Here is a 24,470-nt window from a genome sequence, read left to right on the forward strand (position 1 = left end):
AAAGTTGTCAAGCCAAGCCATATCTAGGAGAGCAGAGCAATACCACGAGGTTTAGTTGCCCAAACTGCAGTCTGCATCCCACCCTGGTGATGACTGGAGCATAAGACAGCAGCGGGGATACAAGTGTGTGTTCCACGTGGGATGTGCCTACCAACAATGAACAATATCGTTTGTACTGAAATGGTGGCAAACGTGGAAAGCGGTGTGCAACAATCCCAGTTTAGGATGCCCTGTACTAAATTTGATTACGAGGATAAATATGCGGCGGGGGTTTTTTTATTTATTCAGCTGTCAACATCCATTGGTCAAATTTTACAGAATTACCCAAAAAAAAGACAATTTTGCAAAACATTTACAAATCAACAGCAGCCTCATGGCAAGTGAGAAAACATTTACAAATTATAATTGAGAGTCAAGGGGGAGTTTCCGTCTGAAACGTAGTTTACTTGGGTGTCCAAACAGGAAATGGTTTAATAATGCCTGGAGCTGCTAATATTCCTCAGTGCATGGCAAGCGCATGGAAGCTCCCACTCCCATGGTCCTTGTATGAAACAAATAATTTACTATCGAGTAAATAAAGTTAAAAAGTATTCGCATGTCTTTGTGAAAAAGAGCCAGCATCACGAGGAACACAACCCACCCCACTCCGGTAATGCACGGCTTACCAAGTCACAGTTACCTGTGCCAAACAGTTGACCTTGCCACCCGCCAACTCGTGAAAACTAAGAGACTTTCCCAGCTGTTGACCCCGCCACACGCGCCGCTCTACAATCCACAGCCTCTTTCCAGTTGTCCCCAGTGCATTCAGTGGAGAGGGTAGTGGGGAGGGGTCCTGGCCACCATGAGAGCACTGCAGAAAACCGCCCTGCATTGCCGCTGAGATCAGCACTTGCTTCACGGCGGTCGGGACACGGACAGGCCGCGGGGTCGTCCAGTGAGCCCAGACCAGACGTTTCACTTGCTGGTGCCGCCCGAGACGGCAAATAATTTTGCGGTTCCAATTTCTTTGATGTTTAGGAAAATAGCGAATTATGATGATAAACATTTACAACGTGTGGGTTATCAAATACTTCACTTATGCCAATTTAATTATATGGCCAGTGAGCATTTGCCACCTTGTACCAGATTTCTGATCCGGCCCACGGACTAAGGAGATGCAAAATACAGCTCCACAATCATTAAACAAGAAGAATGCATGCACTCAAAGTAGGTGGTAAGTTTAAACTTGTAAACTTAACAAGACAGTTGCAGAATGGACATGGTTAACACAATTACGTGGGTTTAATTATTGGGTGACAATGGTACACGGCTATTGGTTGATTAAGACAGGGGTTCCAGTGGATGCGATGCTAATTTTCTGAAGTTGTAAAACTCCCCATTAATCTCACGTCATTCGGCCGAAAGCTTCAAAGCGCGCACGCCTTCACGTACGCCGGACATCAGTGCAATGGTCCTGGACGCACAATTACCATCGGGGCAACTCGCTTTCACGAAAGAACAATCCCCCATCCTCCGCTGTCACAACTTAAAGAGAGGTGATGCCATATATACAATCTTTGTTGTAAGAAGAAAACAACAGGAGAAAGAGAAAGAAAATAAACCAACGGAAATAAAACTATTGCCTCGGCAGCGCGAGACAACGGGCACCCTGCAACTCGCCCGTGCCCCCCGGTGGGGCAAGCACTCAGTTCTCCAGGAGGGCGGGCGGATTGATTGGAATTCATTCCACGTGCGACCCCTTTTATTTCGAGGTCGACTTCTTCCCTCTCTTGATGACCATCTTGTTCTTGATGTGGCCGCGCTTCCTCTTGCTCGTCTGCGTGACACACGGGTGGACGCGGACACGCAGGGTTAGCACCGCCACCGAGCGAAACGGCAGCATGCGTCGAGGGCTGCGACGCAGTTTGGCGATACCGTCTCGTGCTTTCAATCTCTTGTCAAGGTCACATTATTCCCCGCAAGACGGGGGCAACACTTCCAGGCATCGTCGACCTTTTGACGTCACAGAAGCCCCAAGAGAAACGACCACCTATTGTACTTGATCAACAACTTTTTCAGCACACGTAATATAATTTATTAATCCACAAAAGCCTCGAGTCTCAAGAGGCTTTTAAAGAGGGTCCTTGCATTTAGAGAGTTTGCTGATATCCTCTTTTGCGTTGTTCATGTGGGAGAAACGAGTCCTCTGATAAAACCAATTAATTCAAGAGGACAGCACTCCAAGGTCTTAACAGATAAGTTTACAAACCCACCTGTTGCACTGCCACCTCCCGGTCACCTGACTAATCCAGCATAACTCACCAAGATACTTGCACCCAGAGCAAGGGCTCTTTAACAAAGATACACATAGGAATCCCGCAAGCATCCACGTGTCGGTATCTCTGCTCAACCTCCCCACACAGCAGTCCTGCTTAGCTCCCCTGGAATAGTTCACCTCGATTCAGGTGGTACCGAATTGGGCTGCAAGGTGGCTGGGAGATGGTAGTACAGCAATGGATATTTTAATCTATACGTGCGGAGCTATCAGCGTTTCCCCCATCGTGTGCAAAGAGTTTTCTCCTTCGTACCAAACGATCATGGAATTTACCAAAGAGGAACCTCGTGAAAAATAGTATTGTAACAAGGCCGAGCGGTGACAGACTACCATACACCATGCTGGAAGGCATCTGCAGACGGCTGAAGAGGACTTGACGGAGGATGCATCAACAGGCCAAGCAGTGTCAAAAAAACAAACTTATAAGGTGGCACTCATTTCAAAGTGCTTGCCACCAATGAACCACAATACCTTGCTAAGCTGGTCAAGGAACAAACAATCACATGAACTCCGGTCATCCTCGCAGCAGCTTTTGGCTAGTCAAAGACGGTCCACTGGATTGCGCGCGTTCATATGCGCTTCTGCGGCCGTCTGGAATGCTTTTCCGATATGAAGTCACTGGAGCTATGCACTTTTAAATCTAGATTGAAAACGAATTTCTTTAGAACTGCTTGTGTTTAGTTTGTTGTCCTTCCCCCGCATCTCCGATTATCAAGGTTACCTATGTATGGTGCGAAAGATGTTCAACATGCGTAGAAGCAGACAAGGAAGCGAAACAAAACTGGGCAAGGGATGCAGAACTGAACTGCCTGGAGGCCGCAAAAGCAGCAGCAGACATCTTCGTGTCCACCAATGGACACGAAGACGAAGGTGTCGCAGAATACAACTCAGCGAGACATTTTCACAATCAATTATTCACATGACCAAACACGTAGGGTTGGCGCGTGGTGCGTGCGGGTGAGGTGGTGGATTCGACCTTCTTGGAGACGTATCTCTGCTTGGGCACGGTGTTGGTGGAGCGCGCTTTGCGGCCCAGCGGCTCGCGGTTCTCCAGCTGCTTGACGCGGAAGATCCGCACGAGCCAGTGCTCCGAGGTGAACGCCTCCTCCAGGTGCTTGAAGCTGATGTCCTTGTTGCCGATCTCCGCGTTACGCGTGCGGTCAAAGCCGGGCGGCGTGCGGAAGTCCAGCTGCGCCAAGCATGGGCCGACACACCGTGGCGTGTGATTACATGCTTACCTCGCAACCTCGCAACCTCGTACAGCGACGTTCATCATTCCACTGGACGAGGGCCTCCCCACACCGTGCATGGCGTGAGGGTCATACGAGCATACTTTATCACGCTGGTCAGTGCGGGGTGGCAAAGTAGGCCGAGGGGAGTGCAGAACGTTGTATTTTGCCGCACTCTACAAGTTCTGGATGATCCCAAGATGGCCCAGTTTGCTCGGAGGTCAGAATGCTCTGCTGAGATCCTTAGTTTGAATCCAGCCGGCTAAATGTGCTATAACCAACCGGGTTCTAACGTGTATTGAGTTGATGGTCTCAGCCAGTTCAATGATAATAACATTTGGTTCTGCAATTAATACGGCTACATTCCAGCTTGGAGTCCATTCTCTGGCAATGGGCAAGTGCTGCCCCCCTACTGTGTAGCCTAGAGGTCACTTTAAGGTATCTCAGGGGGAGCTCTGTGATACCCGCTTCTGTGGGCCGTTCTCTCGGTCTCTGTGAGAGTTCCGAATGGATTCTTCATCTCAAGACATCGACGCCGTTAGCACAAATTGGGATAATATTGGGGAACAAAACTTACACACCTAAAAAGTTACAACACCGAGCCGAGTGCTTGGGTCTCGACGTTACCGCCTCCCATGTGGTGTGCGACGGGCTGGGCAGGCGTCTTGCTCGCACCCTACCTGCATCTCCCCAAAGCGGTAGTAGGACATCTTGTACATGAGGCAGTTGAGCAGCACGGGAGAGCCACCCCGGTCCACACGGAACTCGCCCTGCGGTGTGAAGTAATCGCTCTCCTGCACACGCGCGACACAAAACACGGGGTGTGGCACCGTCAGCACGACCAAACCACATCAGCATTATCGTCAATCCACTGCTGCCACCACCTGTCACTGTCCTGCGAAGCATCAATCCAGCACCCACGAGTGATCATAAACTCCTCGTGCCCTCCAGTGGTAGTCGCCAAGCAAACGGGTCAACATAATATCCCTCACTTGCGGGTTTCAATCGACGACGGAAAATGTGAAACTACCACTCTCCTCCGTTTAGAGGTCTTTTCACAGAACCTTGGGCCACTGATGGGATTGGCTGTCTTCTGCAAGAAACTAAGATGAAGCTGCTTGCTACTCTGTATGATATGAAACTTACAACTAGAGCACTTTGGGCATGTGGCGCCTCGCTTCTTCCCCTTGATTGACCCTGCCCTACCAGGAACCTCACGGGTGGAGTAGGCCAAGGGAGTTGCGGCATTAGCCAGCGCTTGCGCTGCCCGAGTGTGGCAGGCGCCGCTGTGTGCGCTCGTTGCAGGAGAGCGACGAGGTACTAGAACGTTGTGGGGGTTCGGGGGGCGGGGGGGAGAGGGCGGCACTCACGCGGATGTCCCTGGGGTGCTCCCCCTCGGCGATGCGAACCATCCACAGGAACTTGTTGATATCGTCGCCCGAGTAGCCGATGACACCCCCGAAGATGATGAGCACATAGTCGACATCCAGGCTGCGCATGATCTCGTACGCCGCGCTCTCGTTGGACGACATCGCCTTGCCCACCTGGGTTACAGAACGTGGGGGCATCCACATCGCTGCAGTTTTTTTTTGCGAACCTGGTGTGCGTTAGCATGCGATGCGTGCGCTGTGCGCGCGAATGGGTGCGATTCTATCCACGTACGAGCGCTATGTGGCTGTTGTTCCACGTGTTGTTGTCCACGAGGGTGGTGCGGTTGGCCATGCCCGCGATCTGGTACCCATAATCCCACCACGACATCACACGCGCGTGCTCGTCCGTGTTTCGCCGCAGCCAGTAGTATGCCTCGCGGAAGTCATCCAAGATGTTTCGCGTCCTGTGGGGACACACGCAAGGGGAGCGTCACGTTGACCCGTGGGTTCCGATCACAGCGTCACACATTACCAACCGTCATTACGAAAGGTGGCATATTTGTGATCTCAACTAGGGTTGTTTAACAACAACCGGCGAACTGGTAACCATTTCTAGTTGGTTATCGGCTCCAAAAGACAGGAACCGGACATCGTTCCCAGTCAAATGTAACAAAAGTACCGATTGTCCAGGTTTCCTGCTAACTTGCAAAACACATGAAAAAATCCAAACATGCATAAAAACACACAAAGAAACACCACACATCCTATGGACCCTCATGAAAAGATCTAAAAAAAATTCGGCGATTATTTACCACCTGGTTTCAAAACAGTGTCACATGTGAAGCTGCTAAAATAAACATGCCCATGTATTCGCGTGTTGTTGCGTGAGAGCAATGACACATGTGCACCACGTGTATGCTTGCGGTTGGAGTGGGGGGAGGGGGGGAGTGCGATGTGGCAAGGGTCGGACCCGTCATGGTTGTACGACGCCAACACGACGCTGGGGCTCGAGTACGCGTTGCTCGTGACCCAGGTGCAGTGCACGGCGAACATCATGAGCAGCATGAGCACCACCATGACCACGATGCTCTTGACATTGGGACCCAGCCCCTCCTCGCTCTTCTCCTGCTCCGAGGGGTACTTCCGCACCTTGCCCGCCTTCCGCACAAACAGACATGCACGGACACGCACGCACAAAAGACATATAGGCTTTAAACAAACTGTTGGGGCAAGTGCCGTTAGCGAGCACCTATTAAAGATGGCACGGCAAACGAGACGGTGGGTGGTCAAAGCCACGACCCAGTGGCGATGTTTACACAGTACAGCGGGTACTCATTTGAGGCCGAGTCGACCTAGGTGAGGCCCAGGACCCGCACCTTGTCGTAGAGATTGGGGGTGCTGCGCTTGCCCTCGTCCTCGTCGTCGCTGCTGTCCCCACCCGTACGTCGCTCGGGTTGCCGCTCGTCGGCAAGGTACTGCCGGAACGTGTCGGAGAAGGCGATGCCGGCCAGCACGCACACCACAGGCGTGAGCGTGAGCATGAGCCGCACCATCACCCCCGCAAAGTACGTCGCCGTGATCGCATACAGAGCGACTGCGCACATGTGTGCATGCGTGCAGAATAAAACACAAAGCAGGACATAACAAGTCAGGCTCCGTCAGACAGGACGGTAACATTTCGCTTACGTTTGGACGATTTTTTTTTTATGATGAATGTAGTGGCTGCAGGGGTCGGGTGAACCAATAACACATACAACACATGCTCAGCCCTTCATCAATCCACCAGTGAAGGCCTCCCTACGTCGTGTAGATCATGGGGATTGTTTTACCATACTTTAGGTTGGTCAGTGCAAGTTGGCGAAGGCGGAGGAAGAGCCCGGGACCGGTTCAGATATCACTCGCCACGGACGTTAGCCGTGGTAGAGAAAATAAAACTCGGGTCGACGGGTTCAGAGCACGAAGCACCAATCGCTGAGCCAACTTCCCATCCATATAAACACACAAATAAACAGTTGATTCTTTACACTCTCGATTCAATGAAAGTGAAAGCGAGCCAAGGAATCGATTCTAATCAGTTAAACAAACCACGCGTCGTAGCGTGTCTCCGAAGACAACGCCGTGACTGCAACGCTCAAACAAGTGGAGGAGAGAGGTGCGACTCTTCCCCCCCCCCCCGCCGGGACTGGGGAGGGGCGTGTGCTCGCGTAGCTCTCACTGAAAACCCGCTCGTCGTTGATGTCCTTGATGCAGAACCAGAGTCCGGCGGGGAAAACGCACACTAGGATGTGCAGGTCGAAGAAGAAGGAGACCCACGTGGTGGGCTGGTGCTCAGACACTGACGCGATGATGGGGATGTGGATCTTGGCATACCTGCAACAGGAGTTAAACTTCATACGTATGCTTTCTCAGCCTCTCGTGCTCCACCCGCGGCTCTTCAAAGTTAAGCCGCGTGTTGAGCGTTTCGCCTCGCAAGTTTTTGCCAAACATGATGGTTATGTCAAACACTAACGGAGCTCTTGAAGAAGCCCGCAGTGGTGCATGGCGAAAGCCGGACAGAGAATACGTTTATCACGAAGCAAAAACCCAGAAAAAGAATCACAGAGTAGCCCAACCGTTACACCCGACGACATATTGTCGCTTTAACGCAAACATAGAAACTCGTGTCGTTCCAGAGACGGACAGCTGTTTGCTCGATTTTTTTTTATTGTGAATAACTCACCCAGTGTCCCACAGGGAGTAGAATCTTCCGCTCCAAGGAGCGATGTATCCTAAAGACGGCAGGGGTAGGAGCAGTAATAATGAGTGATGATCATAACTTATCTAGATTATGTAGCTCCTTATTCCAAGGTGCCTTACAGCAATTATTCAATTGTACGTAAGATGATAATGGCCGAGATTGAAAAAATTTGGGTTAATAAAAGTGCTGGTGTAGTTATGGTGACAGGAGGGCAGATGGGAGTGGTTAAGGAGGAGTAGGGGTAGTGACGGCTTGCGGTCGGCCTGGTATCAGTAGGATGCGCTGAGGGAGAAGAGATGGGTTTTAAGAGAGGAATGGCAGTAGGTTAGTGAAGCTGATTGTTTTATGTGCAGTGAGAGTTTGTTCCAGTGAAAGGGAGGCAGAAGAGAAAATGAACAAGAGAGCAAGACTGGGCGCAGGGCGAGCGAGGCACAGAGAGGGAGAGTAGAGATTGGGAGTGCAGAGGACGGGATGTGACGAAGATGAGAGAAGCAAGACAAGGTGGGGTAAGACCATCCCGCAGCGGTACTGGCCTCACACAGGACATGGCTTTGGAACCATAACACAAAACTGCACTTACGCACACGATCGGCTTTGCTATGATGCAGTGCATTTGTTAATTTCACTTTTCGTTTAAATTAATGTATGCGTATTATTTGAATTAAACGAGTTCACACTTCAATTCAAAACTGTTCATATCAGGTTGCTTAAACGTTCCGAGTTCTGTCAGCGCCCCAGAGTAAAGAACACTTGCGATGTGTGTCAATCTACCACCCTTTCCGTGCTTTTAAGAGAGAACATTGGACAAAATATCAGTGTTTTATACACTTACATTGTACGACAGCGCAAATGACGAATTTAGTGAATTAAGTTGCCTTGCGCTTGTGCCCCATTATCAATAATTTGGCCATATTTTTATTTATTTATTAGCACAATCACTTGCCACTCAACCCCCTACAGAAAACCCATTCGACATCGTACCCCCCTCCGCCGCATGTTTAAGCTCCAGTGCAGAGGGTGCTCTCAGTGCATCTCGTCCGCAGACTGTGGGCCACACCAGCAAAGCCAGCGGCTGGTGGCACCACCCAGAGTGGAACGGCTGCTGTGTACGGGCACGGCGTAGCTCACCCGCGTAAGTGAGGTAGACAACGGTGAGGAACACCACGCCGGCGGCGAGCGCCACCGCCACGAAGAACAGCGTCTTGAACTCCTGCCGCGTTAGTCGTTCGCGCAAATACTGCAGGAAGGCGTACGCCTGCAGCAGCACGAACACCCCTGCACGCACAACGTGGTCATCGCGGGCAGTCAGACCCGAATGTATTCCCAATAGGTTGTCAGAGATACAGCGATACTATCATGTACAGTACTGTATGACAATATAAGGCCAGTTTTGCTCTTAGCGGTATTTTATTTCCTTCAAATAAAATCAAGTAAAAATGGTATGCATGTTGAACTTCTTCCGCGCCGTACGTAGCCAACCACACTAATCGGAGATGCAGATATTTTGTTAGCATGATGGTTATGTCATAATTTCCATCGTTAGTCTAATTAATGCATTACTTTTTTCCGACACTAACAGCGCATGCGTTAAAAACATTATAGATCGTTAACTTGCAATGATAGGAAGACTTATAGGAGGATGATGTAAAGCGACCCACAGCTGAATAACATTTAAGTAATCGTTATTTTTATTGCAGTCGTGCACATTACTTATTTTCACATTCCTTTTTTTTACTGGTAGCACAGGAAAGCACAAAATCAATATTCAAAATACAAGATACAATTACAAAGCTAGGGGAAATTGACATAGCGACAATTACTCGTCCTATTATGAAGCTTTCTATCGTATCGTCAACAAAATTAGATTCGTCAACTCTAATTCCTAAGTCTACAGTCATGTGATCTTGCAACCGGATCTCAAGCGCCGGGAAAGAATACCCCCCCCCCCCCAACTTGAATCTCTAAAAGCAGGGAGCGGGCACTTGGCCAGCGGAGCCACCACCACCACCCCACCCCCTCCTCCTCCACCGTGCCCTGCGTGGAGACTCACCGGCTGCGGCCATGTGTTCGCTGGTGCGCACAGGCTGGAAGCCCACAAATGGGATTTGCATGGAGAGGATGAGGCCCAGGATGAAGAATGTGCTGTAAGCTGGGGGAGGACAGGAAGGGGCGGAGGAGCAAACATGAGTGCAATCTTCCACCCCATCACTTCTCAACAACACCGCGGTGACAGGCAGAATGCGCCTCGACAGTCAAACATTTGTGGTGCCGTGATCACGTAACGAGTGCCAATAGTGATAGACCAGTCAACGGTTGCGCCGCCAGATGTCAACCAGGTATCAACCTGCTTTGCAATGCAAGGCCTCTACCTAACTGCTTTCGCACTGGGCAGGGCCCATGTTCGGCCAACAATCCGGGACGGCCCGCAGTGTAAATGCAGTAAGCTGCAGTGACACGCATTGTGGTGGAAGAGGACTGCCCTCCACGCAGAATGGCCCGAGGATCGAAAGCACCGAGCAATGTAGACGTGTAATGCTTGGAGAAAGCTTCTCGTGAACACCACAACTCCACTCCATCGCCCCGTGCAACTGCACCCAAAGAAATGTTGCAAACAAACCGCCCGGTGGGGTGCAGCATCGGCAGGCGTACCAATGTATAGCCTGCGGCTGAAGCGCTGCATGAGGAGCAGCACGAAGACGTGCAAGGGGATGAGGTTGATGATGAAGACGTAGCCACCCCACGCCGACACCTGCAGCAGCACGGTGCACACGCACAGCCACACGGCGCTATCAGCGTCCAGCCCAACGCCCCGTGGCCACGTATACACGCACGAGTGGGAATCGCATCGCTCACCATGTAGAAGTAGGAGAGGCAGCAGCATGTCGACCAGAACACGGAGCCAGTCTTCACAGACTTCACCTGCAGGAAGAATTGCAGGTTATGTCACCGAAGCAAAGGGGGTTTTATAAACTGCAAAAGCAATCGCCAATTAGAATCCACATGGGCAAACGTCAGAGAAAAACGTTCACCGAAGTGATGTTTAAAAGCAAAACATCTGAATCTTGACTTAAAGCTTTCATGACTGCAGGAATTCATATTCTTTGGGTCTTTCGGTAAGTCACGTAGAACAAAAGAAAATTGTACAACATAGTAGCTCTAGTAGTTTTTTGTAAACATGTTTTGTTCTACGCGACTTTACCGAAAGACCCAAAGAATATAGCAAAACATCTGATTGAGGAGTTTATGAAAATCCACTGTGACAGGTGATACAAATATAAATTACGAGGTTGCATCTGTCACTAGAAATTCAACAAAACATTCAACAGTAAGGAAGATAAGGTGACATCTCAGCTCATGTGACATCATACTGTCTGAAGGATATTATTACAATTTTGTTTGTTTTGTTGCATAATTAGAGTCTGCACATGAAAAGGTTTTCCAGACACGAACAGTCACCACATGCATATCCACGTCTTTTAATGCAACACCACAGAGCCGTGAAGGCACCTTTAGGACTCTTAATGTTTAACCATAGGACTCTTATGGTTAAACCATAGGACTCCTATGGTTAAACATTAATGACAAACTCGGGAAGAGTAGCACAGCCACTTTGAACCACCGAGTCGAAGTACAAGACGTACGGCCACAGTAAAAGTGTTGGGTTGCTCAAATTTTACGAAAGCGTGCATCGCCCACCACACAATGCGGCAGCACGAAAGGAGCACATCAATTAGCAAACAGCAGTGACTAACGAACCCAGAGGTAGTAGGTGAACTGGAGAGCGAAGATGGCGACACCCTCGTTGTCATAGGAGCCGGCCACGGAGCGAGAGATGTATCCCGGCACAATGGCGATAAAGCACGCGGCAAAGAGCCCGGCGCCACCGCTCCAGAGCTGGCGCGTCAGCAGATATGTGGCGATGGCCGTGAAGCCGCTGAACACGGGCGCCAGGAACACGCACACGTCGCGGATGTGCACCGTCACATGCAGCGAGTTGAGCAGCCAGTGGATCGCACCGGCCGTCACCATGAGCCCTGGGTAAACCTGGATGTCTCGCGGTTGGACGCGGGGGAGGGAGAGATGGAGACGGCTCGTGTTACACTGCCTCTAGTACTTATAGCTGTAACGATATCACGAAGGTTTATATCTTCATGAGCATGCGAAGGCGTATACAATGAACTGTGACACTTTTTTGCTTTGCAGATAGAAAGTCAAGTTCAGCAAAATCTATATCGAATGCTAGCATGTCAACATTCGAAAATGTATCTCCTTAAATTGGTTTACATCGAGCATAGTTTACATTTAGTCTGTCCTGCACTTTATACGGTGTCTTGACCTGCAATTGCCTTTGCTATTTAAAAACAAATTGCGTTTGTTATTAGCAATCATGCATGCAATGACGCACATATTAAACAGATTCGTATGCTTACACTACACACACAGAACATTCATTGATTTTTTAGGGGAGGTATCAATTGCTACATATCTATTGAATTCCAAGAGAATGTCATAGCCAGGCTGTGTCTGCATAGTGCCAAGGGCACGTGTGGGTTAACAAGAGGGTGACAGTGTCTCACCGTGCCCCCCACGATCCTCCCGAGCGGGTACCATGCCCGCTCGTCGAACCAATTGAGAAACTCATAGAAGCCGTGCGAGCTGAGGTGATGCGTGGCGCGGTAATTAAACCTGCATGACAAAACACAAGAGCGGAGACATTCAGTTACGCAAATTGCATGTGAAATTGTGGATTTCAAGGTAATCATGCTTAAGAGACGGTTCATCTGTTTTTGTAAAACGCCACCAGTAATTGCATAATGGCAACAGGGAGGGAAAGAGAACAAGAAAACAAGAATAATCCATCCGATTATCATTTTAAATAGCCAGCTGCTGATGCTAAGTTTCCGGACAAAGAACGTATTCCTCAAATCAGATGTGCGAAGATCAAAGGCGTTCACAGACATTCTATTAACACTGCCGTAATTATACTTATTACTGGCAGGCTGAGGCATGCAGCCGGTGGCCGTTGACACACCCACGTTCGTGTGACCTCGTTTATATCAGCAGATAATTAGACTGGCAGTCCATTGATATGGCACGGTGACATCATGGGACAAATTTATGCATCTTGCACATTCACACGGAACACTGCGCTCATTCCGTTGTAATACGTTTCGTAACATTTCGACCTGTGCGACAGGATTTTGACCTTGCACGGCATGGCCACATTACCCATATTGCTTTCAGAGATCCAGGTCCTTCCTTGAAAAAAGTGACTTCTAAGCTCAACGGGATCTCACCGTGTTTTATATACAATGTCCCGAGTGTAACGTGTCTTGATTTCCACAAGGCCCTTGGACCATGAAGCGTCAAGTCGAGAGAGAACACACTGTGCCCTAGAGAATGCGTGTATTGAGGAAATAGGACACCTGTCCAAGGCAACCCACCCCCTCTACCTGCGCAGGCGCGACACGCGTGACCGACTCCCCCCTCTCCTTACCACTCCTCCCTCCGTCAACCATTATAACAGCGGCCATAAGAGGCGTGGGTCACGGCCAAACCTTCCGCTTCCTCCCGCGCCGTGGGTGCAAACGATGATTGCAAGGGCCTTTGCCTGAGCAGTGTGCACAGACTTCGTTGTTTTTATGTCACGTTAGACTCCAGTCGCACCATCGCTCAATGGAGGGGGGGGGGGGTTATATAATTATCTTACACTGCTCCTTTATCCCATCCCCGCAAGCTGTCAACTCCCTGTCCCATGCTCAAGAGCAGCCAAAGACATTCCCGTTTTTTGGTCTGCCTATGCCCGACTTGTGAAAAATAAATATGCCCCACTCCTTTCTGCATAACTACTGGAGGAGATGCGATCGCATTTACACGCGATATAATTCCACGTCGTATTTTATTCATAGTTGTGTTGGTTTGCATCACCGAGCATCGCGGGGGGCAATTTCGATTAATCCTGAATATTTCCGGGAATCGCGTTACAGCTCCGCGCATCTCGCGGTGCGGTCACTGACGCGGGCACCCGAACAGGCGTCGGTTTGTGTTCGCGTGTTACTCTTTCCGCATCGATATCCTCGTGGCAAGACGCAAAAAAACTCCACGAGCACTTTTTTTTTTAATGTGCAAACAGCGAAATGTCAAATGCAGCAAACTCAATTGGTGTACCGCGTTTCGATGACCCCCGCGTTTATGTTGCCAGACTCCACCAACTCGGACTGACCGTGGTGGTGAAGTATGCTCAATTAAACCCCACAAACCCACACGGCTGGAGGAGAATCTCATCTAGCAGTGGATTAACAAAGATCGCTGTACATGTGCCAGCCGGCTTGCTGGCAACTCGACTTTTAAAAAACCCTCGTGCATTTCCAATGAATGTTCAATCATGCAGATCGATCCTAACCCCGGCCTAGCCCTGACACGGACTAATCTCTGGACTATGACCACAGACCATGTCCCCGACCCCCGCTCGCGTCTCCTCGCTCCCGCCGGCCGAGGCCGCGCCTCCCGGGGACTCGCATCCAGGCGAGCGAGGGGGGGTACGCGGAGGCCTAGTGCCCCCGGCGATGCCGACTTCGCTCCCCGCGCTCACCAGGGGTCGAACTCGTGGATGATGCTCTCGAAACGGATGACGGCGAAGAGCCGGGAGCTAAATCCGGCGAGGCAGGCGAGCGCGAGCACCGTGAAGGTGAGGAGCGATTGCAGACCCGCGGGCCGCGCCGCTAAGGCGCGCAGCTCTGCCTGCTCCGCCATCTTACCCCGGGGTGCAAGAGGACCAATGAGGGGCCGCTTTGCTTTCGACCAATCGCGTCGCGTTTCACTTGCAAGAGGCCAATCGCGGAGCGCCTAACTTAACGGAAGTGGCTTCTGCGTGGTGAGCTCCCATTGGGTGGCTCGGGAAGTGACGTCGTGCTGAAGGTTGAGTTGGGGTGGGGGGCGTGGAGTGGGATGGGCTAAAAGATCAATGAAAGAACTCCAGTGGGGTGATTGGGGTAATGAGTGGGTGGAAGGGTGAATGAAGGGGTTAATGAATGAATAAGTGTATGGAAGGGTGAATGAATGGGTTAATGAATGAACAAATGGATGGAAGGGTGATTGAATGGGTGAATGAATGAACACGTGGATGGAAGGGTGATTGAATCATGGGTGGCAAGGCAAGGTTTGAAACAATTAGGTTTAATAAGGTTTAAATAAAATAAAAACTCAATACCCGGAAGGGCCAGTTAGGGTGAGGTTTTGAGGTTTATTATAAAAAGACGCCATTTTGGTTTTTGCAGGAAGTCTGACTGAAGTAACGGACTGCAGAAGGCCAGAGCCCAGAAATCTGAAATCTTGGCATCACCTGAGTTCCTAATGTCATCAAACGAACCCAATTTCCACCTCGAGCAGGATCATGGACCAGGACCTGGATGAGGATTTACTCGTTTCCGAAGAATGTGATAGTGATGTCGTAATTGTGATGGAGAAGAATGGAGTGGCCAAGGCAGAGAAGGATGGAGTGGCTGACGAGGCATCGGCGAATGCAGGGAAGGCCAGAGGACGCTCGATGGGCCAGTTTTGGCACTACTTGACCAATGATCCGGAACTGCACAAGTTGAAGAGTTCCGTCTGCAAACATTGTCGCACCAAATTCAACCATCACAAGAAGAGTGAGCAGGCAATGAGGCACCTGAATGCATGCGCCGCTTTTTGGAGGGCAATGAATGGCACCGAGATAGATGATTGTCCCGAGTGGTATGCATCGAACAAGAAGCGGGCGAAGCCATCGAAGGCAAGCGGCAGCTCAACTCCATCTACATCGAATGCTTCGTCGATGAAGCAAGAATCGATCAAATATCACCTGATACCCATGCAGCTCGATAAGCGAACGAAGGAGAAGTTTGAGCAGGTCATAGCAATGCATTACTTTGTCTCGGGCACGTCGTTCCAGTGGGTCGAGGAGGAGAACCTGGTGATCGCTGTGGAGGCCCTTCACCCAGATGCAGTGCTGCCGAACAGGAAGAGGCTGGCTGGACCATTGCTCGACAGGGCATACATCGACATGAGAAAGAAGGTTGATACCGTCCTGGACAATTAGACCGTTTGCCTGACATCTGATGCGTGGTCAAACATCAAGAATGATCCGATTGTGAACTACAAGGTCACATCGCCGTCCACAACGTTGTTTTTTGAGTCGGTGTCCCCTGGAGAGCAGTACCACAAGGCTCACTAGATCGCCTCGGATCTTAAACGTGTGATGGCGTCCCATCCGAAGACTACTGGCGCGGTCACCGACAACACATCCACCAACAAGAATGCGTGGGAACAGGTCTCGAAGGCTCACCCATCTTCCTATTTCCAAGGCTGTACGTAGCATGGTCGGCATTTGCTTGTCAAGGACATATTCTCTGCCAAGAAGACGAGGAAAGCCGACTATCCAGCCGGCCAATCGACTATCCATTCGAGTACCTGCTTGAGTTCATCGTGGGGTGCAAGAACACGGCCAAATTGTTTCACAACAGTCACGTTCTCACGACACAGCTGCAGGCTGAACAGAAGATCGCTGGCATTCGAGCATTGGTCTGGCCAGCTCCGACACGTTGGGGAACGATCAAAGGCTGTTGTCGTTAGAGAGGATTCTGCATGCCATTGTCACAGCTCGTGACTTCATCAAGGGGATGGCAGCTCAGAAATCTGAGAGACCATCATTACGAGCGACGACTTCGTCTCTCTATTGCAGAAGTCCCTTGCCATTCTCACACCCATAGACGCATTGATTGTCAATTATTAATACGATTCCGTACCAGTCTCTGAAGTCTTGCCGGATTTTCACACCCTCCCTGCTGAGTTTGCCAAGCTGTACGAAAACGGTCATGCGAACACTGAAAATATCAACTACTTGATCAAGATGGCAGCAAGTCGCTTTCAGTTCATGTACGGAAAGGCCCATGGACTGGCGTATCTGTTAGATCCTCGCTTCATTGGAGAGGGCTTGAGCCCGGCTAATCGAAAAGAGCTGGAGAACATCTTACTGGAAACACCGATCGATGATGAGACGGCGGTTGATGACGAGAGGCGCTCTTTATACAACTCACCGAGTACATCATATCGGCAAAGCAGGAGAAGGATGCCGGCGGGTTTAGATTCATTATGCTGCTCAAGGGACGTAAGACACCTATGCAGTATTGGCAGTCTGACGACGTGGCCTGGCCCGATCTTCAGAAGATCGGTGTCAAGCTGTTCACGATGGCGACATCCTCTGCAGCCTCTGAGCGCAACTTCTCAACTATGGGCTTCATACACAACGAGCTCAGGAACAGCTTGGCACCCAGTTAGGTGGAGAAGTTTGTCTACCTCAAGAGCAACTATGTGGCGTTCGCCGAATGCAGTTATATGTCCGAGGGCAATGACATGGACTCGTTGGTGGAGGACTAGTACTGATCTGGGAGTATTGAGAATAAAACCATGAGGTTTATTAGGTTTAATCTTTCTCCTTGCCATTAGGTTTATTAAGGATTATTAAGGTTTGAACCTTAAACCTCAAATTCGGATCTGAAAAAAATTAGTTTTTCCACCCCTGGATTGAATGGGTTAATGAATGACTTAGTGGATTGAAGGGTGATTGAATGAGTTCATGAATGAATGAACGAGTGGATGGAATGATGATTGAATCGGTTAATGAATGACTAAATGGATGGAAGGGTGATTGAATGGGCTAATGAATGGATAAGTGGATGGAAGGGTAATTAAAGGGGTTAATACATTAATGCGTGATTGAATGGGTTAATTAATGAATTAATGAGTGAATGGAGGAGTGATTGATTGGTTAGCAAATTAGTGAAATGGTTAGTGAATTAATGGATGCATGGATGACAGTGTATTATTCTCCTTTTCCTGCCACTCCGTTGTTAGTCTGGAACAACTGGCGGTCGTAGCTGGTAGCCACGTGTCCTGCTCAAGTCCATTTACTTTCCTTGCCAGTCAATATCATGTCTCAGGGTTGCGTTGGTGGCCTGATCCGAATGTCTATATTTGTGTTTTAAAATAAATGACTGGCAACCCGCACATCCTTTGGAGGTGACCGTCCGTCCAGCCAGCCAAACTTTTTTGTTTTACATATATCATCGTCACAATCCATGGGCAGATATCCCATAGGTGTCCACTGCACATTTCGTCATTTGTTCCCACTTTCCTCTCTCTTCTGCTAATATGCTCTAGTAGTGGCCACATCTTTCCGGCACCAATCTCTTATGCCGTCCGTCGTCGTCCAGCCATTCTCTGTTAGGTCTTCCTCTCTTTCCGGTTCCTTCCATTTCTTTCCGAACAGCACACTTTACATTTTCCTGTGTCCAACGTCCATTTGTGTCCGAATAGTGCCGGGTTTCGTCTCATCACTGCCTGCATTAGGTCTTCTTCTATGTGCAACCTTTTTTATTTCTACGTTGGTCACTCTTTGAGTCCAGCTTAGATGCAGTATCCTTCGGTAGCAATACATTTCGAATGGCAATATCTGATCTCTGTCAGTTTTTTCAACGTCTAAGTTTCGCAGGCATACAAAGCTGTACTGAACACGCATGTTCTTAAGATGCTCGATTTGGTCGTGTAGCTGATTTGCTTGCTTCTCCAGATGTTATTGAATCCTGACGTTCCTCATATTGCCTTTACGATCCTCGCTCTTCTGTCTTTTGTGAAGTCGTCCCATGTCAGTAGACATCCCAAGTAGACAAATGCCTTTGCATTCACCATCTTACCGCTTTACATTACTTCTTTCGCCATATCCTCCCTTCCAGACACCATCGCCTTTGTCTTTTCCACGTTAATCCTCAGTCCTGCATCCTTTCCTGATGTAGGCAGTGTATGAACACTTTCCTGCAGTACTACGCAGCCTTCTTCTATCGGATCTATGTCGTCCGTGAATTGCCGGTTATTTTTTATTTCTCCTTGCCATTGTCCTGAATGGCATCGTCGCTTTCTCCAAGTATGTGACAAAGTTGGTTGGTGATAGTGGATCCCGCTGTCTCAAACCTATTGCTGTTGGGAACCATTATATTTCCTGTCCAAACCTTCCTGCTGACTTTGACCTTTGACCTATATCCTGCAGAATTTGTCAGTCTTTTCGCTACTCCATGTGATCTTAATGTTCCCCATGCTATATCTTGCTTAGTCGAATCGAATGCTTTCTGGAAATCTATTAAACACTTGTAAACCATACTACTCCTTCTCTTTGCTTTCTCTGATATAAGCCTAAACATCAATATTTGCTCGGCTGTGCTACTATCTTTCCTAAAACCTGCCTGTTCATCTGCCACATAATCAGCAGTCTGTGCTTTTAATCGATTTCATATAAATATTATTCTTCTCTTCCCCATGTGGCTCATTCGTGCGATTGTTCTGTGATTTTATACAATCGATGAGATCTTTCTAGGGTATCGTCACAAGTTTGGATTTTGTCCACTCCTGCGGTATTTTCCCTTCTCTCCATACATGACTTGCTTGCATAGCTCTGGCATTTCGTTCATAAGTTCCTTGCCTCCAGATTTTATAATGTCTCAACTTATGTCATCCACTCCCGGACTTTTGTCTTTCTTCAGATGTTAATTTCCCTTTCTACTGCTTCGTAGAAGATGCTATAATTTGCATTATCCCTTGGTGGTGAGGATATCTTTTCGAGTTCATCCAGCAGCAAATCCCGATACAGATCGCTGTAATACTCAGTCCATCTCTTTTTATTGTCTATTTTTCCATCGAGATCTTACCGTCCTTGCCTTGTGTCGCCGTTTGTCTTGGTAGCCACTTCCTCTGCGTGCTCCTGACTCGTTTGTGTGCCTCCCTGCTCTTGTATTCTCCAGAGTAGTATTCAGTGTCACTACATTCCCTATCCAGCCACTGCCGCTAAACTTTTCTTGCGGATGTCCTTACCACATCGCGTAGCCGCCATCTCATCCGATGCCTTTATCTCTAGCTTTGTTTTTCTCTTTGCCTGTGCTAGTTCCAAGGTTGTTCTCAGTTTTCCATTTTCTTTTGGGTTTATTACTCACGGCATTGTATCTTCCACTGCGTGCTCAACTGTCTTCTTGAGTGCTAACGTCTTGCTGTCTTTGCTAAGGTGTTCTATTTTTGCCCCCCCCCCCCCCACCCGATTCTATACCGTAGTATATTGCTGCTGGTGGTGCACTGCTCACTGGTGAGTGTTTTGTTTCATGACGATGCCGATGGAACACGTGGAATAGAATTTAGAGAGACAGTTTAATAAAAAAAGAAAATTATTCTACAAATGCAGTCCTTACTGCACTCCTTGTTAACCCACTTCTACCTTCCTTCACATCCACGTCTCCCCCTCTCCCCCTTCTCCTCTCATCCTGCTTCCTCCTCTACTTTCCTGCTCCTTTGTGGTGGCATGGAGACCCCCAGGTTACCCCGAACATTGTATGAAGATGTAGAGCTGTTCTTCTTGTCATATATAGGAAGAGCCCGTTAAGTATCTCCATGTACAGATACATATACAGGATTTAGGTTAGTTCATCAGCCTATTGGATTTCCTGACCAATTGTATCGAACAATATTCGTTGAAGCCAGCGAACTCTGGTCCAGTTTCGATTTTCTGGGCCTCATGCGAGCAGCCTCACAATACGGAAACGCGGCGTTCAAAGTACAGGACGCGGCGGGCGGCGATTTTAGTGAAAATCATCTGTCGACAAAGGGCTGGCTCAGGTGACCACGCGGCACCGTAGGGTTCGCAATGGCTGTGTCAGCGAGGTCCTGAGTTCGAATCGAAGCTTCCGCCTCCGATGATAAAGCTGAGGGTCTCAGGCGTGGCGAGATCGATGGTCTCAGCCCGATCGCAATTGACTGCACACAAAAAAAAATCACAATGAATGTGCTCCATGACTTTATACATTACAACTCTAAGAATGAATTGTATATATGCAGTTTACTTGATTGGCACGAGAGGAATGGTATTCGCAACTGCGTACGTTTTCACGGTTGTGCCGTGTTGTGCTTTGCTGTATGCCGCGTGTTGTATCGCATGATGTCCGACGATTCGCTTCACATGCCAGGCGCTTCTTCAGTTCCTCATGGAAACGCGCAGAACTGGGAACCTCTTCTGCGGCGACTGAATCTCCTAAATGATCTCCCGGCGTGCGGGGCGAAACGTCGGACATCATGCCGAACAACACCTCGGGACGACCCGAACCTCACACGAGCTGACACGATCTGCGCTTCGAGCTGCATGGATCATTTCGGAAAAAAAGAAACTGCGAAATGGAAATGCACTCATCAAATGACACGTCACCACCATCACCACCACCACAATTAGAACAACCATTGCGATGTGAAAAGCATTTGAAAGGGAGAGCTGCCGGGGAAGAAGATACCCTAACAAGGTGTGCGCGCTCATTCCATTGATAACGTGGAGAGCAACGTTACCCGTGACAGAATGGAACATTCCGAATGATCCCCCAGAACCCCCCCCCCCCGCTCTCCGCCACCGCAACCCCCGCCCCCCTGTCGACCCCTCTCACCGCACTTACCCCCTTCTCCCTCTCACCCCCCCACCCACCACCACACTCCTCTAACTCGGGGGAGCGTGCACGGATCCCGAGCGCAGAGCGCGACCTCCACCCTGCCAGAGACAACGCTCCTCAACCCGGGGACCCACACACAGGTGAGGGCACACACGCAGACAAAGATCCCCCACGTAGCCTTAACACACTGTTAGGGCAAGTGCAGTTAGTGAGCACCTATGAAGGCCGACACGGCACATGCAGGGGTGGGGTGGCCAGCACCACGCCCGGCCGCCTTTGTCTCCCCAGTGCTGATGTTTACACACTGCACCAGGTGCTCGTTTGAGGATGACACACATACACCGTACGTGCAGACCCGCACACACACGCCAGTAAACCCGAACGCCCACCCGAGGCTGAGCTGTACGCTGCCAAGCAAGCGCATCTAACGGATCAGGTCTAATTGGCTCACGCTTGTGAGGAGAACGGGAGTGGAATCACCTTAGGGACAGTCAGCTCTTTGTTCAATTAACCTATTACAAAGGTAACGTGTGTGTGTGTGCTCATTGTGTATACATGGTCGTGTGGCGGTTTGTGCGCTGCAGTCGCCCTAGGTCGACTTAGCCTCAAATTAGTACAGTACCCGGTACGATGCCTAAACATGGCCACGCGGGAGACAAAGGCGGTCGTGCGTGGTGCTGGCCACCCACCCACCCTCTCGTGCGCCGTGCCGGCCTTCCAAGGTTGCTTGCCTATGTATGTTGAACTTCTTTCGCACCGTACGTTGCCGACCGTGTTGATCGCAGTTGCTGGAGGACAACAAACTCTAAACACACAAAGTAGTTCGAAAGACATTCGTTTTCATTCCATATTTAGAAGTGCATGGCTCCAGTGCTAAAAGCACTTACCTCAACAGTCTGTTGAGGCTACGCGGTGATGGGGGGTCTTTGTAACTACGGTATGTGAATTCCGCGGAGCATTTATGCCACTGGGGGGGGGGGGGGTGGAACGGTGGTGCAGTGGTTGGCGCACTTGTACGCTTTGAACCCGACCCTTGCAACCTGAGTTTGATTCCCGGCTCTGGGAATTGTTACTGAACCGATCGCAGCGCACTTTAAATAATTTCAGATCGTGTTTCCAGCCGTGTGCGCTAGAGAGTTGGCACCGATGTTCCCTGCACAAGACAAGCTGAATGTATAAGAGCGTGTGTATGTGTCATCGCATTACGCTGGATCGCAACTGTGCGTTTATTTAAATTGAAGACAGAAATAGGAAATCGGTCGTATGGAGAGGGACGAAAGGAAGAGCTTCAGCCTTGACTTGAACAGCGGCAGGGAGCCGACGGCACGGACGGCTGCGCGAAGGGAGTGCCAGACCGAGGGGCGGCACGGGTGACGCGACAATGTTTCTGTGGGTGCGGTGTTATTTGCATCCGAAGATGAGCCGATTAATCCAGGGTTTCTCAAATTCCAGTCACCGACACTCTCACCACGCTAAGTCCTTCCCCATTCAAACACAAATCGCTGTACCTCGCTCCACGCTGCACGCGCCCGATCGTTGTTCAACACGCCCCACGTGATGCACGATGCAATTGACTCTGTTTGCGTCACGTGGAACACGCGCGCGCGCGCACTGAAATGTTAATTTGAATCGGCTCCATTAACGCAGACGGCTATCATTGGTTCACGTGAGACCCCTGCAGCCACTCGAGGCGCTACATATACCAGCACTGTAAGTCCCGGTAATGTAAATAATTAGATTTTTTTTATTGAATCGCCGCCAAAAATTATCCCGTGCCAAGTAACGAGCGATCCTTTGCTGTCCACTTGAGCTGCAGCATTTGTTGGGCACCCGTCGTAGATTCGGGCTCCAGTCAAACCCGAGGTCCTCGGGAAATTCTAAATTTATCTCCGCAACCGCAACCTCTCACCCTCTCCCCTGATCCCTAATCCTGACCCTGCGCGCCCAGCCGCGCGTGTGAAGTGGGCCAGGGTATGTTGTGTGATCTGCACCCACTGAGAGAGATTACTCTGTCCTCTTACGCAAAGATCCCCCGTGTAGCCTTTAAAACAGCCTTTTGGGGCCAGTGCTGTCAGCGAGCATTCATGCACAGGTGGGTGGAAGTGGAAAGCACCACGCCCGGCCGCCTTTGTCTCCCCAGTGACGATGTTTTGTACATACCGCACCAGATACTCATTTAAGGGTGAGTCGACCGAGGGGATGCCCACGACCGGTTCTTTATTCCCCACTGACGGTGGCCGTGAGCGGGAATAGAACTCGGTTGACAGGGTTCGTAGCGCAGCGCAGCGTGCTAACCACTACACTACCGCTCCCCACACACAGAGACACACTGAGACACAGGAACAGTACAGTATTGTACTCAAATACAAACTTATAAAGTCATCTAGACAAGACAACGATCCTCCGTACAGCCTGTAACAGACTGTTGTGTTGTGGCAAGCGCTGTTAGCGAGCACCTATGAAGGCCGACGCAGCGCACCAGGGGGTTGGGTGGCAAGCAGCACGCCCGGCCGCCTTTGTCTCCCAAGTAGCGATATTTACACTCCACACCAGGTACTAATTTGAGGCTGAGTCGACCTAGCGGAGGCTCAGTACCGGCTCAGATAATCGCCACCGGTGTTGGCCGTGAGCGGGAATCGAACTCGGGTGGCCGGGTTCGTAGCGCAGCGCGCTGGCCACTGACCGCCACACTACCGCTCCCCACACACACTGACACAGTCATAGACACGCATACACATTTACATGCACACACACTGATAAATGCACGTAGACACGCGCACAGCCATTCTCGGACACGCACATTCATTAAAAATAATCTCTCACAATGCACACCACGCTCACAGACCCCACTCGGCAGACCCCCCCCCCCGACTCCCCGCTCCCTGGCACCGCCCGACGGATCCCTTAACCCCGTCTCTCACCCCCATCCCCTTCCACGCTGCGACTCTGTTTTTAGTGCCTCTATTTTCGTGGTCTCTTGGCACACCGGGGACCGATGAGCCCGGGGTGAGGGTTGGAGGCGGGAATTGCAGTCGAAATGTCACAGCAGCTGAAAGCGAGGCAGCTGGGCGCAGAGCCCAGAAGGCTCTGGATGAGTCCTGCCCACCCCTCGCCACCCGAACCCAAACCCCAACCCCACCGAGCGGATTGGGGGGAGGGAGCGGGGGGGTCTTTAATGAAAAGGGGATTCATTGGACGAGCGCCTACCAGGGTCATTTATCCAAGCAAGGTCTCAGCCGCATCTGTCCGTGGTATCCCTCGCACAGAGGGTCCCTGGGTTTAAGACTCTTGACCCGATGCTGCACATATCACGGA

General features: G+C 50.1%; 1 protein-coding gene across 1 annotated transcript; it reads right to left on the minus strand.

The window, feature by feature from the left end:
- Nucleotides 1-260: 260 nt before the first annotated feature.
- On the minus strand, nt 261-14,441 carry STT3B (STT3 oligosaccharyltransferase complex catalytic subunit B). The gene is made up of 16 exons (XM_078597906.1): nt 14,243-14,441; nt 12,228-12,336; nt 11,407-11,694; nt 10,504-10,569; nt 10,300-10,399; nt 9,701-9,799; nt 8,779-8,925; nt 7,633-7,681; nt 7,129-7,283; nt 6,290-6,507; nt 5,884-6,071; nt 5,206-5,377; nt 4,914-5,087; nt 4,224-4,337; nt 3,291-3,503; nt 261-1,816 (listed from the first exon to the last, which is right to left on the minus strand). The coding sequence occupies exons 1-16, from the start codon at nt 14,401-14,403 to the stop codon at nt 1,742-1,744; spliced, it is 2,328 nt and encodes a 775-aa protein (XP_078454032.1). The 5' UTR covers nt 14,404-14,441; the 3' UTR covers nt 261-1,741.
- Between the last annotated feature and the right edge of the window lie 10,029 nt (nt 14,442-24,470).

This window comes from Lampetra planeri, chromosome 10, assembly GCF_965212315.1.
Source record: "Lampetra planeri chromosome 10, kcLamPlan1.2.h2, whole genome shotgun sequence".
Taxonomy (NCBI): domain Eukaryota; kingdom Metazoa; phylum Chordata; class Hyperoartia; order Petromyzontiformes; family Petromyzontidae; genus Lampetra; species Lampetra planeri.